Source organism: Eutrema salsugineum, unplaced genomic scaffold (assembly GCF_000478725.1).
Source record: "Eutrema salsugineum unplaced genomic scaffold, Eutsalg1_0 scaffold_11, whole genome shotgun sequence".
NCBI lineage: Eukaryota > Viridiplantae > Streptophyta > Magnoliopsida > Brassicales > Brassicaceae > Eutrema > Eutrema salsugineum.
This window is the reverse complement of record NW_006256901.1, coordinates 672,148-684,688: the sequence shown is the minus strand read 5'-3', so window position 1 is coordinate 684,688 and position 12,541 is coordinate 672,148. Positions and strand designations below refer to the sequence as shown.

At 38.2% G+C, this 12,541-nt stretch overlaps 2 protein-coding genes across 2 annotated transcripts; one reads left to right on the top strand and one right to left on the bottom strand.

The window, feature by feature from the left end:
- The first annotated feature begins 893 nt into the window (after window positions 1-893).
- On the top strand, window positions 894-2,588 carry LOC18026240 (cytochrome P450 71B7). Its single transcript, XM_006409083.2, has 2 exons — window positions 894-1,814; window positions 1,898-2,588. The coding sequence occupies exons 1-2, from the start codon at window positions 918-920 to the stop codon at window positions 2,507-2,509; spliced, it is 1,509 nt and encodes a 502-aa protein (XP_006409146.1). The 5' UTR covers window positions 894-917; the 3' UTR covers window positions 2,510-2,588.
- A 6,907-nt stretch (window positions 2,589-9,495) lies between these two features.
- On the bottom strand, window positions 9,496-11,287 carry LOC18026239 (probable polyol transporter 3). Its single transcript, XM_006409082.2, has 2 exons — window positions 11,146-11,287; window positions 9,496-11,031 (listed from the first exon to the last, which is right to left on the bottom strand). Exons 1-2 carry the CDS (start codon window positions 11,255-11,257, stop codon window positions 9,647-9,649), a joined length of 1,497 nt encoding a protein of 498 aa, XP_006409145.1. The 5' UTR covers window positions 11,258-11,287; the 3' UTR covers window positions 9,496-9,646.
- Window positions 11,288-12,541: the final 1,254 nt, after the last annotated feature.

Here is a 12,541-nt window from a genome sequence, read left to right as displayed (position 1 = left end):
CACAACGAATGGAACCAAGATTTAACTTGATCGACAAGAAACGGATTAACGATCTGATGTTTCAAATATTTTCTTTAAACAAAATGAAAACAGAAAGGGAATTCTGACCTAACTTCCCTTTCTATATATATATTTTTGGCATTTAAGAGTCCACATTTACACATCAGAAAACACTAAAGAAAAAATTCATCCTTTATTTAACACTCTAAAAAAAAATTCATCCTTTGACAAGGGGAAACAAGTCATCCTTCTGGAAGTTTAATCACTTTCCCTAATCACGCATATTTCTGATTATTATTAATCACCATTAGATATCCTTTAATATTCATGACTAATATTCATAATGTGACTAATATTCATCCTATTTCTGATTATTATTAATCACCATTCAGTCATGACTAATATTAGTAATATTCATGACTAAAGAATATTAAAGAATATTAAAGGATATTAAAGAATATTAAAGGATATTTCTGAATATTAAAGAATATTGAAGAATATTAAAGAATATTTCTGATTATTATTAATCACCATTCAGTCATGACTAATATTAGTAATATTCAACGAGAGGAATCAGAATTAGATATCCTTTAATATTCATGACTAATATTCATAATGTGACTAATATTCATGACTAATATTCAGTGATTAAGACACTGAATGGTGATAATTTAGTAACAAAAAGAATTTAATGTTCCTTCTATTTCTGATTATTATTAATCACCATTCAGTGTCTTGATCATGAATATTAGTCATGAATATTAGTCATCCTTCTAGACGGTGTGCCACCTAATTCTTATCTTTTTTTGGTGGTCCTCAAGCACAACTGTGTATGTAGTATATATACAAGCTGTTTTGCTTGTGATATAATCATAAAACATTCAAAACCTGACAGTTCTCTTTCGCAGCAGCAAACAATGTCAATCTTGCTCTGTTTCCTCTCTCTCTTACCCATTTTCTTAGTTTCCTTATCAATCTTCTCTAAAAAGCTCAAAAGATGGAAGCTTCCTCCAGGCCCGCAGAAGCTTCCAATCATAGGAAACTTACACAACGTCAAAGAGTTGACTCACACATGTTTTCGAAATCTCTCTCAGACGTTCGGACCAGTGATGCTTCTCCGTTTCGGATACGTTCCCGTGGTCGTGATCTCATCGAGAGAAGGAGCAGAGGAAGCTCTCAAGACCCACGATCATGAATGTTGCAGCCGACCAGAGACGGTAGCCACCAAAATGCTTTCTTACAACTTCAAAGACATTGGATTCGCGCCTTATGGTGAGGACTGGAAAGCGTTAAGGAAGCTCGCGGTTATAGAGTTCTTGAACGCGAAAAAGCTGAAGTCTTTCAGGTATATCAGAGAGGAAGAGAACGTCTTTTTGGTCAAGAAACTGACGGAGTCGGCTCTGACAGGATCTCCGGTGAATCTGAAGAAGGAACTTTTCACGCTCGTCGCGAGCATCGTGTGTAGGCTCGCGTTTGGAATCGATATCCACAAGTGCAAGTTCATCGATGAGCACAACGTTGCAGATCTAGTTCACAAGTTTGAGTTGCTCATCGATGGTTTTGCGTTCTCTGATTTCTTCCCTGGAGTTGGTTGGCTTATCGACCAGATTTCCGGCAAGAACAAGACATTGAACAATGTTTTCTCTGAACTAGACACTTTCTTCCAAGATGTGCTCGACGAACATCTTAATCCCGGAAGAAGAGTATCAGAGACCCCTGATGTCGTTGATGTGATGGTTGATGTGATGAAGAAGCAAGAGAAAGATGGAGACTCATTCAAGCTCACCACAGATCATTTCAAAGGAATCATCTCGGTAAAAAAATCTTACTCTAGACTTCAACACCTTTGTCATTTTGAGACTCTAAACTGAACTTAAGCGTTCTGTGAATATTTCAGGACATATTTCTTGCAGGAGTGAACACAAGCGCCGTCACTCTAGCCTGGGCTATGACAGAGTTGATCCGAAACCCGAGAGTGATGAAGAAAGTACAAGAAGAGATTCGGACATCACTCGGGGACAACAAGGAGAGAATCACAGAAGATGATCTCACCGAGCTTCACTACTTCAAGCTCGTGGTCAAGGAAACATTCAGATTACATCCAGCAGCTCCACTTTTGCTTCAAAGAGAGACAATGTCTGACATCAAGATCCAAGGCTATGACATACCCGCTAAAACCCAGATGGTCATCAACGTTAACTCGATCGCACGCGATCCAAAACTCTGGACAAACCCAGATGAGTTTAATCCTGAAAGGTTTGTCGATAGTTCCATAGATTACAAAGGACTAAACTTTGAGCTTTTACCATTTGGTTCTGGCCGGAGAATCTGTCCAGGGATGATGATGGGAATCGCAAACGTGGAAATGGGACTATTGAATCTGCTCTACTTCTTCGACTGGGGATTGCCTGAAGGGAAGACTGTGAAAGACATCGACTTGGAAGAAACCGGATCGGTCATTGTCAGCAAGAAAGCAACTCTTGAGCTTGTTCCGCTGCTTCATAACTGAAATAACGATCACGAAATACAATTAGTCAGAAAGATAATGTATTTGTTGTACTCAGATTCTTGATTTTAGTTTTGTAATATTTTGCATTATAATAAAGATGATTTATCTGAAAAAAAAAAACATAAAGTAACAGAGAAACACAAAACAGTCTTTGTCTTCACACATGAATTTTCACAAACAGCTGGTGAGCAATGCAATTTCCCACATACAAAAAAAAAACTTTTTTTATCAATATTAAAAGGGACTGGACACAGATATAACAAGAATCTAATTCAGGGTGCAAGAATCTACTAGCACTTGTGAGGTTCGGTCCCCAATTACTTTTACCCTCGGTCCAAGTCGTACAAGCTGATCGAATTCTCTTGTTACAGAGTCTAATCTCAAGAAGAAGAAGAAGAAACTAGGTTACACGAAGAAGAAGAAACTAGGTTACAAGGAGAAGAAGAAATTAGGCTCCAAGAAAGTCTCTACGAAGAAGATGAATTCTCTGTCTCCCTCTCTCTCCACTTTAATTCCTCTGTTTTGCTCCGTACAACAACCTTGTAACGAACTTAAACTTGGGCCTATTAGAAACCGAGGTCCATCTTCATAAGCCCATTTGAATTGTCTAACCCGAGAATGACCTAAACTAAGTACCAAACCAGCTTGTAACCGAATCCGGTTAAACCGATAGGCAAAACTAGAGTTAACACAACTTTATCATTTCCATTACAGAATTAGGGGAAATAGGGTAATTCCGTATATTTTGAAGGACTCGACAGTCGACGACTCACTAGTTGTTGTTTTTTTGTGACAAAAATATTCTTAAGGGCTCTGGTAGAGTGAAGTAAGGAATATAACAAACCGAAGGTTAGACTTAGGATTTCTTTTTTCTAATGGGTTTGAGAGTCCGTTTTTGAGGTTATAAATACAGATTTAGGGATTTGTAATTGATCATTCACACAATCAATAAAGAAAACCTAAAAGGGTGTTTACCTCAATTGCGATCTTTTCTATAGTTTATTGTTTTCTTCGTGCTTGATTCACAACAAGTGGTATCAGAGCTCAAGGTTTTCCGCGAATTATCATGACGAAAGGAAACTCTCTCAAGTTCGATATACCTAGATTCGATGGGAAGGAAAATTTTGGGTTATGGCAAAGTCGAGTCAAGGATCTGCTGACGCAGCAGGGTATGAAGAAGGCGTTGTTAGAGAAGAAACCGGACAAGATCGAGCAGGATGATTGGGATGATATGCAGGATCAAGCTGTTTCAACGATTCGACTTTGTTTCTCCGACGATATTACAAATCAAGTGATTAACATCACGACTTACAAAGAGATGTGGGACAAGTTGGAGAAGATGTACATGTCAAAATCGTTATCCAGCAAGCTGTATCTGAAACAGAAGTTATTTGGGCTCAAGATGGCGGAATCAGGCGATCTTATTGCTCATATTAACAATTTCAACAAAATCATTGGAGATCTTACGCGTGTGGATGTGAAAATTGAGGACGAGGATAAAGCCATGATTCTGCTGTGTTCTCTTCTTCCTCAGTTCGAGACGTTGGTGACAGCTATTACAGTCGATAAAACGACTATATCGCTGGAGACGATTTGTAGTTCGCTGCAATCTCATTGGGAAAGGCGGCAGAACACTACCATGGGCGACAAGTCTCAAAGTGATGGTTTGTACGTGAGTAGCAACCAGCAACGAGGAAGGCAGGAAAAGAAGCAGGATGGAAGTAAAAGGGACAAGTCGAAGTCTAAACCAGGAAAGAACTTGATGTGCTTTGGTTGTGGTCAGAAATGCCATTCTCGAAGGGATTGTCCGAACAAGAAACAGAACGGTGGATCTGGTTCTGCAAACGCAGTTCAGAAGGAGGATTCAGAAGACAGTATAGGCGATTTGTTGGCTGTGACATCTGGTAATCACACAGACTCGTGGATCCTAGATACAGGTGCATCATTCCATATGACTCCTCACAGAGAATGGTTTGAGACGTACAGGGCTGGGAATATGGGATCTGTTCAGTTGGCAAACGACATGTCATGTGGTGTTGTTGGTACTGGAGAGATCAAGTTTCGTATGCATGATGGCATCATCAGAACATTGACTGATGTTAGGCATGTTCCAGGAGTGAAGAAAAATTTGATCTCTTTGGGGACTCTTCAAAGAAATGGATTCAGACTCAGAGGTGATGAATATGAAGACGTGTTGAAGGTCTGTAAGGGTTCTTTGGTGGTGATTAAAGGAAAGTTGACAGCTGGGAACATCTATAAGATGTTATGGAGTATAGTTGTAGGTGGAGCTGCAGCTGCTGTGTCTGAATCCGATTGCACAGCTCTTTGGCATATGCGTCTGGGGCATATAGGAGAGCATGGGTTGCTTGAACTCCATAAGAGGGGTCTTCTGGACGGGTTAAAGAGTTACAAAATGGACTTCTGCAAGTTCTGTGTGATGGGAAAGCAGTCTAAAGTTTTATTCAAGACAGGACAACACACGACAAAAGGTCTTTTAAACTATTTCCATTCTGATGTCTGGGGTCCAACTCGGGAACAGTCATTGGGAGGATTTAGGTACTTTGTCATCTTCATTGATGATTTCTCCAAGAAGGTTTGGGTGTACTTTATGAAGCAGAAATCTGAAATTTTTGCAAACTTCAAGGTTTGGAAGGCTGAAGTAGAAACCAGGTGGAGAGAAAGGTTAAGTATCTAAGATCAGATAATGGCACAGAGTATACTGACGGGGAGTTTCAGAAGTTCTGTGAGGAGCATGGCATTCAAATACACTTCACTGTCAAGAAAATGCCTCAGCAAAACGGTGTCAGTGAGAGGATGAACCGGACAATTGCAGAGAAGGCAAGGTTTTGAGGTTGAATGCAGGACTTCCTAAGCAGTTCTGGGCAGAGGCAGTAAACATGTCAGTCTACCTCATCAACAGGTCGCCTAAGAGTTCCTTAGAAGGGAAAGTCGCTGAAGATATTTGGACTGGGACAGATGTTGATCTGTCAAACTTGAAGATATTTGGATGTCCAGCTTACATGCTAGTTCCAAGTGACGAAAGATCTAAACTGGATTCAAAATCCAAGAAGTGCATATTTCTGGGTTTTGGAAAAGGAGTGAAAGGCTTCAAGTTATATGATCCTGTTGATAAGAAGAGGGTGTGCAGTCGAGATGTGGTCTTTGATGAGCAATATATGGTGCAGCATGCGAGATCAGAACGAGTGCATGTGATCATTGAGACTGGAACGGATTCTGCTACATCACAGGATGAGTCTAGTGAACCTAGACAAGCAGCAGAACGTGATGAGCAACCTGTTGAGGTAGAGCAGGACGTTCAACATAGAAAAACAGAGGAGAGTTTGGCACTTCAAAGACCAAGACGCATCATTAAGCCGCCTGAAAGATTAGGGTTTGAAGACATGGCGAATTATGCTCTGATGGTTGGTTCAGGTGATCCAGCAAACTTTAGAGAGGCTATCTCAAGTCTCGAAAAAGATTTCTGGATTGGAGCTATGACAGAAGAGAATGAGAGCCTTGACAGGAATCAAACATGAGATCTAACGCCTTTACCAAAAGGCAAGAAGGCAATAGGATGCAAGTGGGTTTTCATTGTAAAACCTGGGATGTCTGAGAAGGAACCAGTGAAGTACAAGGCAAGGTTGGTGGTAAAGGGTTACTCACAGAAGAAAGGGGTTGATTATGACGAAATATTCTCCCCAGTATTTAGGCACACTTCTATTCGAGCTGTGCTGGGTTTAGTAGCGAGCTGGGATTTCATCTTGATCAGATGGATGTAAAGACAGCATTTCTTCATGGAGATCTGGACGAAGAGATTTATATGGAGCAACCAGAAGGGTTTGTGAAACCAGGAGAGGAGAAGCTTGTGTGCAGACTTAAGAAGTCTTTGTATGGACTGAAGCAAGCTCCTAGGCAATGGTACAAATGTTTTGACTCTTACATGGTGAAGATTGGCTACAGAAGTTGTGAGTATGATTGCTGCGTCTATTTAAGGTATCTGGACGACCATTCTTCCATATACCTACTGCTTTATGTTGATGATATGCTCATTGCTGTGAAAGATATGGAGGATATTGATAAGCTGAAAGAGTTGTTGAAGAATGAGTTTGATATGAAGGATCTTGGTGCTGCAAAGAAGATCATTGGGATGGAAATTCGCAGAGAAAGAAGCTCAAGGAGATTATGGCTTTCTCAAAAGAACTATATTCAGAAGATTGTAGACAGGTTTGACATGAAAGATGCAAAGATAGTGTCTACACTTTTGGCAATGCATTTCTCACTTTCAGCGATGCAGTGTCCTAAGTCTGATCAAGAGATCAGAGATATGTCGAAAGTTCCTTATGCAAGTGCAGTTGGTTGCTTGATGTATGCTATGGTGTGCACTAGACCTGATTTAGCACAAGCAGTTAGTCAAGTGAGCAAGTACATGTCCAATCCTGGAAGAGAACACTGGAAAGCCGTCAAATGGATTTTCAGATACTTAAAGAGTACAAGTGATCTTGGGCTTATGTTTGGTGGTCAAGAGAGTGGCTCAGTTGTGGGATACATGGATTCAGATTATGCTGGTGATCTAGACAACATAAGATCTTCTACATGGTACGTTTTTACTCTTGCAGGAGGTCCTATTTGTTGGAGATCTGTGCTACAGTATGTTGTTGCTATGTCTACCACCGAAGCTGAGTATATGGCAATAGGAGAGGCAGTTAAGGAAGCACTTTGGGTTAAGGGACTTGTGACAGAATTGGGTGTTGATCAAGGTGGAGTTCTACTTCACGGCGATAGTCAGAGTGCATTATCTCTGGCTAGGAATCCGGTGTATCATGCAAGGACGAAGCACATTCATGTCAGATTTCACAAGATCAGAGAGTTGTCTGCATCTGGAGAAGTCTTGTTGGAGAAGGTGCACACGTCAGAGAATGCAGCTGATATGTTGACCAAGCCCGTTATTGTGGAAAAGTTCAAGCATTGCTTGGATCTGCTCCATGTCTTCAAATGCTGAAGAACCTGAAATCTCCCCGAAGTGATTGGAGTTTGAAGGTGACTTTATGGAGGTTTTTTGTCAAGGTGGAGATTGTTGTTTCTTGGTGACAAAAATATTCTTAAGGGGCCCTGCTAAAGCGAGCTAAGGAATGTAACGGGCCGAAGGCTAGACTTAGGATTTCCTTTTTCTAGTGGGTTTGGGAGTTAGTTTTTTAGGTTATAAATACAGACTTAGGGATATGTAATTGATCATTCACACAATCAATAAAGAAAACCTAAAAGGGTGTTTACCTTAATTGCGATCTTTTTCTATAGTTTATTGCTTTCTTCATGCTTGATTCAACACTAGTCAACAGACCAACTTGGCCTATTCTATAAACTTGGTAATCTTAGACTAGTAAATATATATATATATATATATATATATATATATATATATATATATTTTACAGCAATTGGACTCAAATGTGTAAGACCAGGTCCAAACTTTTTTAAGGATTTTAGGATTGTGTTTCTTAGCAATTATGGGGTAAAACAAAAAAAAAATGTACATAAAAAACGATCTTTGCAGAAGGAATTTAAGGAGCAATTTTTAGAGAGTTTTTTCGGTTAGGCGTAAAGCGCTCATTGGTGTTCGGTTAAAAAAAATTGTGACTGATTCTCTCTCCAAACTTGGACCATAAATTGTCCATCATTTTCTCTTTCCATCATTTTGGTTGGCGTTTTTTCTATCTCTTTACTGTTTATAATTTTTTTTTTTAAAAATAATTTAATATTTTTAAGAACTTTAGAGAGGAATTCTCTAATGTACATGATTTAGTTGATTCAAAACAAGAAGATTTCAGGCTCAAGAAAAGAAAAGCTTATTGACATAAAAGCTAAAGCTAAAGAAGATGGCTCATAGGAGTTTTATACTTTTATTCAACGAATAAATGAAAAAGAAAGAGGAAGGAATTTTAATTGTCACCAAGAACAAAAAAGATTTAGATTGATATTCATAAAAGAAGGAAAGCGAGTTGCGCAAATTGCAACCCCCAAAATTACGTCATTGATGTTCATTAAAATACTATATATATATATTGTTGGTAAAAACCCTGGTAAAACCCTAATTACATGATTACATGGTTTGTGAACTCATTACTCATATTGGATAGGACTGGGTGCGAAGCGGATATCCTGAATTTTGAGGACCGCTCCGTTCCGTCCGGATAATCATGTTTTCGATCCGTATCCGCTCCGTAACTATCCGGATATCCATTTTCCGGATATCCGCTAAATTTCTAAATATTTGTTGGATATCCGATCCGCCCCATAAAAATATTTAAATAATAATATATTTAAAATAAAAATTTTAAAAATCAAAATTTAGTTAAAAATGACAATATTTTCTTTAAAAAAATAATTTTTTTTCTTAACTTATTAAGTTTTAATATTTATAATATCAAATTTATAAACAAAAAATTCACAAACATTACATTTATATATAATAATTATACACTCTATATGAATTATTATCTATCTATATATATATATATTTATACCAAAGCGGAGCGGATATCCGTCTTAATTTTTTTTACTATTTGTGATTTGCTCTATTTTTAAATTTTAGTATTTGCTTTGCTCCATAAAATTACGGATATCCGGATTTTTCAGATCGAATCGAGACGGATAACGGATCGAAGCAAATATAACGGATATTTGCCCAGCCCTATTGGATAATAGGGTTTAGCCGTTTAGGGTTTGTGTTGGACATTTTATGTGTGCTCTAATAATATGATGAACCACTTATTTTTTCATTCGACACATATCATAACATATAATATTTTTATATGTACAATCCGCAAAATCTAGATAAAATCAGGCACTAGATTTCCAGTATGTTCAAATTTTTACCACTACGTACTCTTTTCTCATTTCTCAATAGCAATACTTCACATTTACGTACATTAAAAGAATACATAAATTTCACGCAAACACAAACAACATATCAAATTTAAATTTCGGAAACAATATATTCAACGACGAAACGAGACTCCGAGTCACCTGCTTACAAAATCACACCTTATACATATGCCAAATCACGTTAACCAAGAAAAAAAATATAACCCAAATTATTCTATAACATTGATAATTAATCAAGTCTAATTTTTGACTCTCTTATTTTGAATCTCTAGTCCGTTCCGATGGATCACCACCACCAAAAAGCTTCTCCATCTCCTCCAATGGCAATCCTTTCGTCTCCGGCAACATAAAGAAGAAGAACCACCATGCCGCCACGGCCATTGCAGCGAACAAGAAGAACGCACCGCCCGTCGTGATCGCCTTTGTTATCGACAGAAAACTCATCGAGATCGTCGCGTTCATGATCCTATTAACCGCAACGCCTATGCTCGCTCCCTGAGCCCTAAGTCTCAACGGGAATATCTCCGAGCTGTACACCCACGTGATTGGCCCAAGCCCGATCGAGAAAAACGCTACAAACGCGTACGTAGAGACGATGCTCGATCGCAACGCCCACTCTAACCGCCCAAAACGCTGAACCATCGTCAGACTAACTGCTAAACTTATCAACGCTAAAACCATACCACCCGTGCTTGTCAAGAGAAGCTTTCTTCGACCTAACTTGTCAAGCAAGAAAGTAGCTATTATTATGAAAACGGCCTTTGTTAAACCTACACCGACCGTTGCGAGTAAAAGCTTGTCTTTTGACATTACTCCGGCTTTCTCGAAAATCCTCGGGCTGTACAACACGACCGCTTCGATCCCTGTAGCATGCTCGAAAAAATGTATCCCCACGGCTGCGATCAAAATCAAACGCACCGCAGGTCTAGGTTTTATCAACATCTCTCTCCATACACTTTTGCCTTGGTGATTCTTCTTCTTCTTCACGCTACCGCCAACCGCTTTCACCGTTTTATCATCGTCTATTTCCGCAGCGGTTAACATGTCTCTGAAGCGTTCTTCAGCTTCTTCTTCGGTGTTTGATACCAAAACCATTATTTTCTTGGCCTCTTCTAACCTACCTTGCATCACAAGCCACCTCGGAGATTCAGGCATTTTCAAGATCCCGAACGTCAAGATCAAAGAAGGAATCGCGGCGATTCCAAGCATCAATCTCCAACCGAGTTTCAATGTCAATTTCCCGAAACAGTAATTCGAGACGTAGCCTAGTAAAATCCCGACACTAATACAAAGCTCAGGGAGAGAAGTGAGAAAGCCTCTATGTGAAGCAGAGGATATCTCGGCTGAGTAAACCGGAGCTATCATTAGAGCAAACCCTACACCAACTCCGGCGATACATCTTCCGATCATCAAAACGGCGTAGTTTGGTCCATAGCCCATAAGAACAGAGCCCACTAAGAATATCATGGAGGAGAGAGCAATGGTGTAACGTCGACCGATGACGTCAGAAGTTTTTCCCGCCGTTAAAGATCCGACGAGAGCACAGAGATTCAAGATTCCCATCAAAACTTCGATCTTAGTATCGTTTATTTTCAGATCTTTTCTTATAAAGATCTGAGCTCCGCTCATAACTCCCGTATCTAATGACAAACACAATAACGAAAGACAGAAGAATCAATCAGAATTTTAGACAAACAAGAAACAAGACGTGGACAATAAATTCATCGATTTAAATATATTAGCATATGATTTACCATATCCAAAGATGATTGAAATGATGGAAGCAACAATCGCACACCCGCAAGCGAATTTGTTCATATGGGTCGGCTTTGGATCCGACCCGGGTGAACTATGACCATGAACCATGTTGAGTGTTTCTTCTCTTTTTTTTTTGTATTTTCTTGTGATGAATATTAGAATAGATGATTGTATCGATTTAGTGTCTTTCATAGTATATTTATACGCACTGACACACATGAAGACTCGATATATGTCCACCAGTTGTATCATTTTAGTGGAAAATGACGATCAGAAACTTCAACAGTGTTCGTGGGGGCCCACGTATTTAGTCTGGTACGAGAATTAGATTTCTGCGAAATGTAATGTATTTGATTTATGCATTTACCTAGCTAACTTATAAGTTTTAAAGGAGAAGAAGCAAAATTTGAAATAATCATACAACAACAACAACAACAACAACACCAAATACATGTCATCCGACAAGTATAGTCAGTCTTTTAAACTTGATTTATATTAAGCACTGATTCTATAAAAATAAATTAATCTAAGAAATATTTGAAAACGCATGTATATAGACCTTAGTTATATATAAAACAATTCACACATTAAAATATGTTAAAAACAAAAATTGCGCAAGGCCTTCAAATAATTTGAGAAGCCTTAGTTTTACGTGAATCCTTAATTTGTTTTCTCATAAGACAACACAAGACAAATAACTTTGAATTAGTAATATATTTATATCGCACGTGTCATCCCTTATATGTATATGAAACTAAAAACACTTAAAATTTCGTCATTGGTAAACAATATTCATAATTTCTAATATGATAAGATCAAAGATCGTTATGATATACAAATTGCAAAAAAAAGGGTCCCTATCTTCTCCACTTTCGGCATTTTCCTGATATATGTTAGATAGTGATGAAACCTTTAAAGATTCTTTCCCACATTTATGTAACTTGGTGCACTAAAAATATAAGGGATGCGCAGTTTTGAGTGATAGTTTTAAGCTTCTAATGAATTCGATTTATGATTTTGATCAAACAGACCAACACTAAGACTTATCATTACATAAACTCCATTTTGTATATGATATATTGAAAAGAAAAAAAAAACATATCTTTTTGGGTTGGAGCCGGCTTGCGACTATAATGTTCAGTTTAGCATGATGGAAACTACTGAAGTTACCAATTGTATCTGTTATTCATTTCTTTACACGGAGTATTTTATGGTTTAAAAAAACTTTGGGTTAAATTTTCAAATTTATTGTTCACAAAAAAAAAAGATATTTTACATGATGGAAAAAGAAGAATACGTGCCGAAAATAGTTTTGATTTGATTTCTTGAAAAACATACTATGAATCATGAAAATCTATACTTAAACAACTGCATTTCGCATACTTTTTCACT

Coding starts and splice junctions, on each gene's coding strand:
- LOC18026239 (XM_006409082.2), bottom strand. CDS start 11,257: ATGGTTCATGGTCATAGTTCACCCGGGTCGGATCCAAAGCCGACCCAT. Junction 11,032..11,145: donor TTCAATCATCTTTGGATATG/GTAAATCATATG, acceptor GTTTGTCATTAG/ATACGGGAGTTATGAGCGGA.
- LOC18026240 (XM_006409083.2), top strand. CDS start 918: ATGTCAATCTTGCTCTGTTTCCTCTCTCTCTTACCCATTTTCTTAGTT. Junction 1,815..1,897: donor ATTTCAAAGGAATCATCTCG/GTAAAAAAATCT, acceptor TGAATATTTCAG/GACATATTTCTTGCAGGAGT.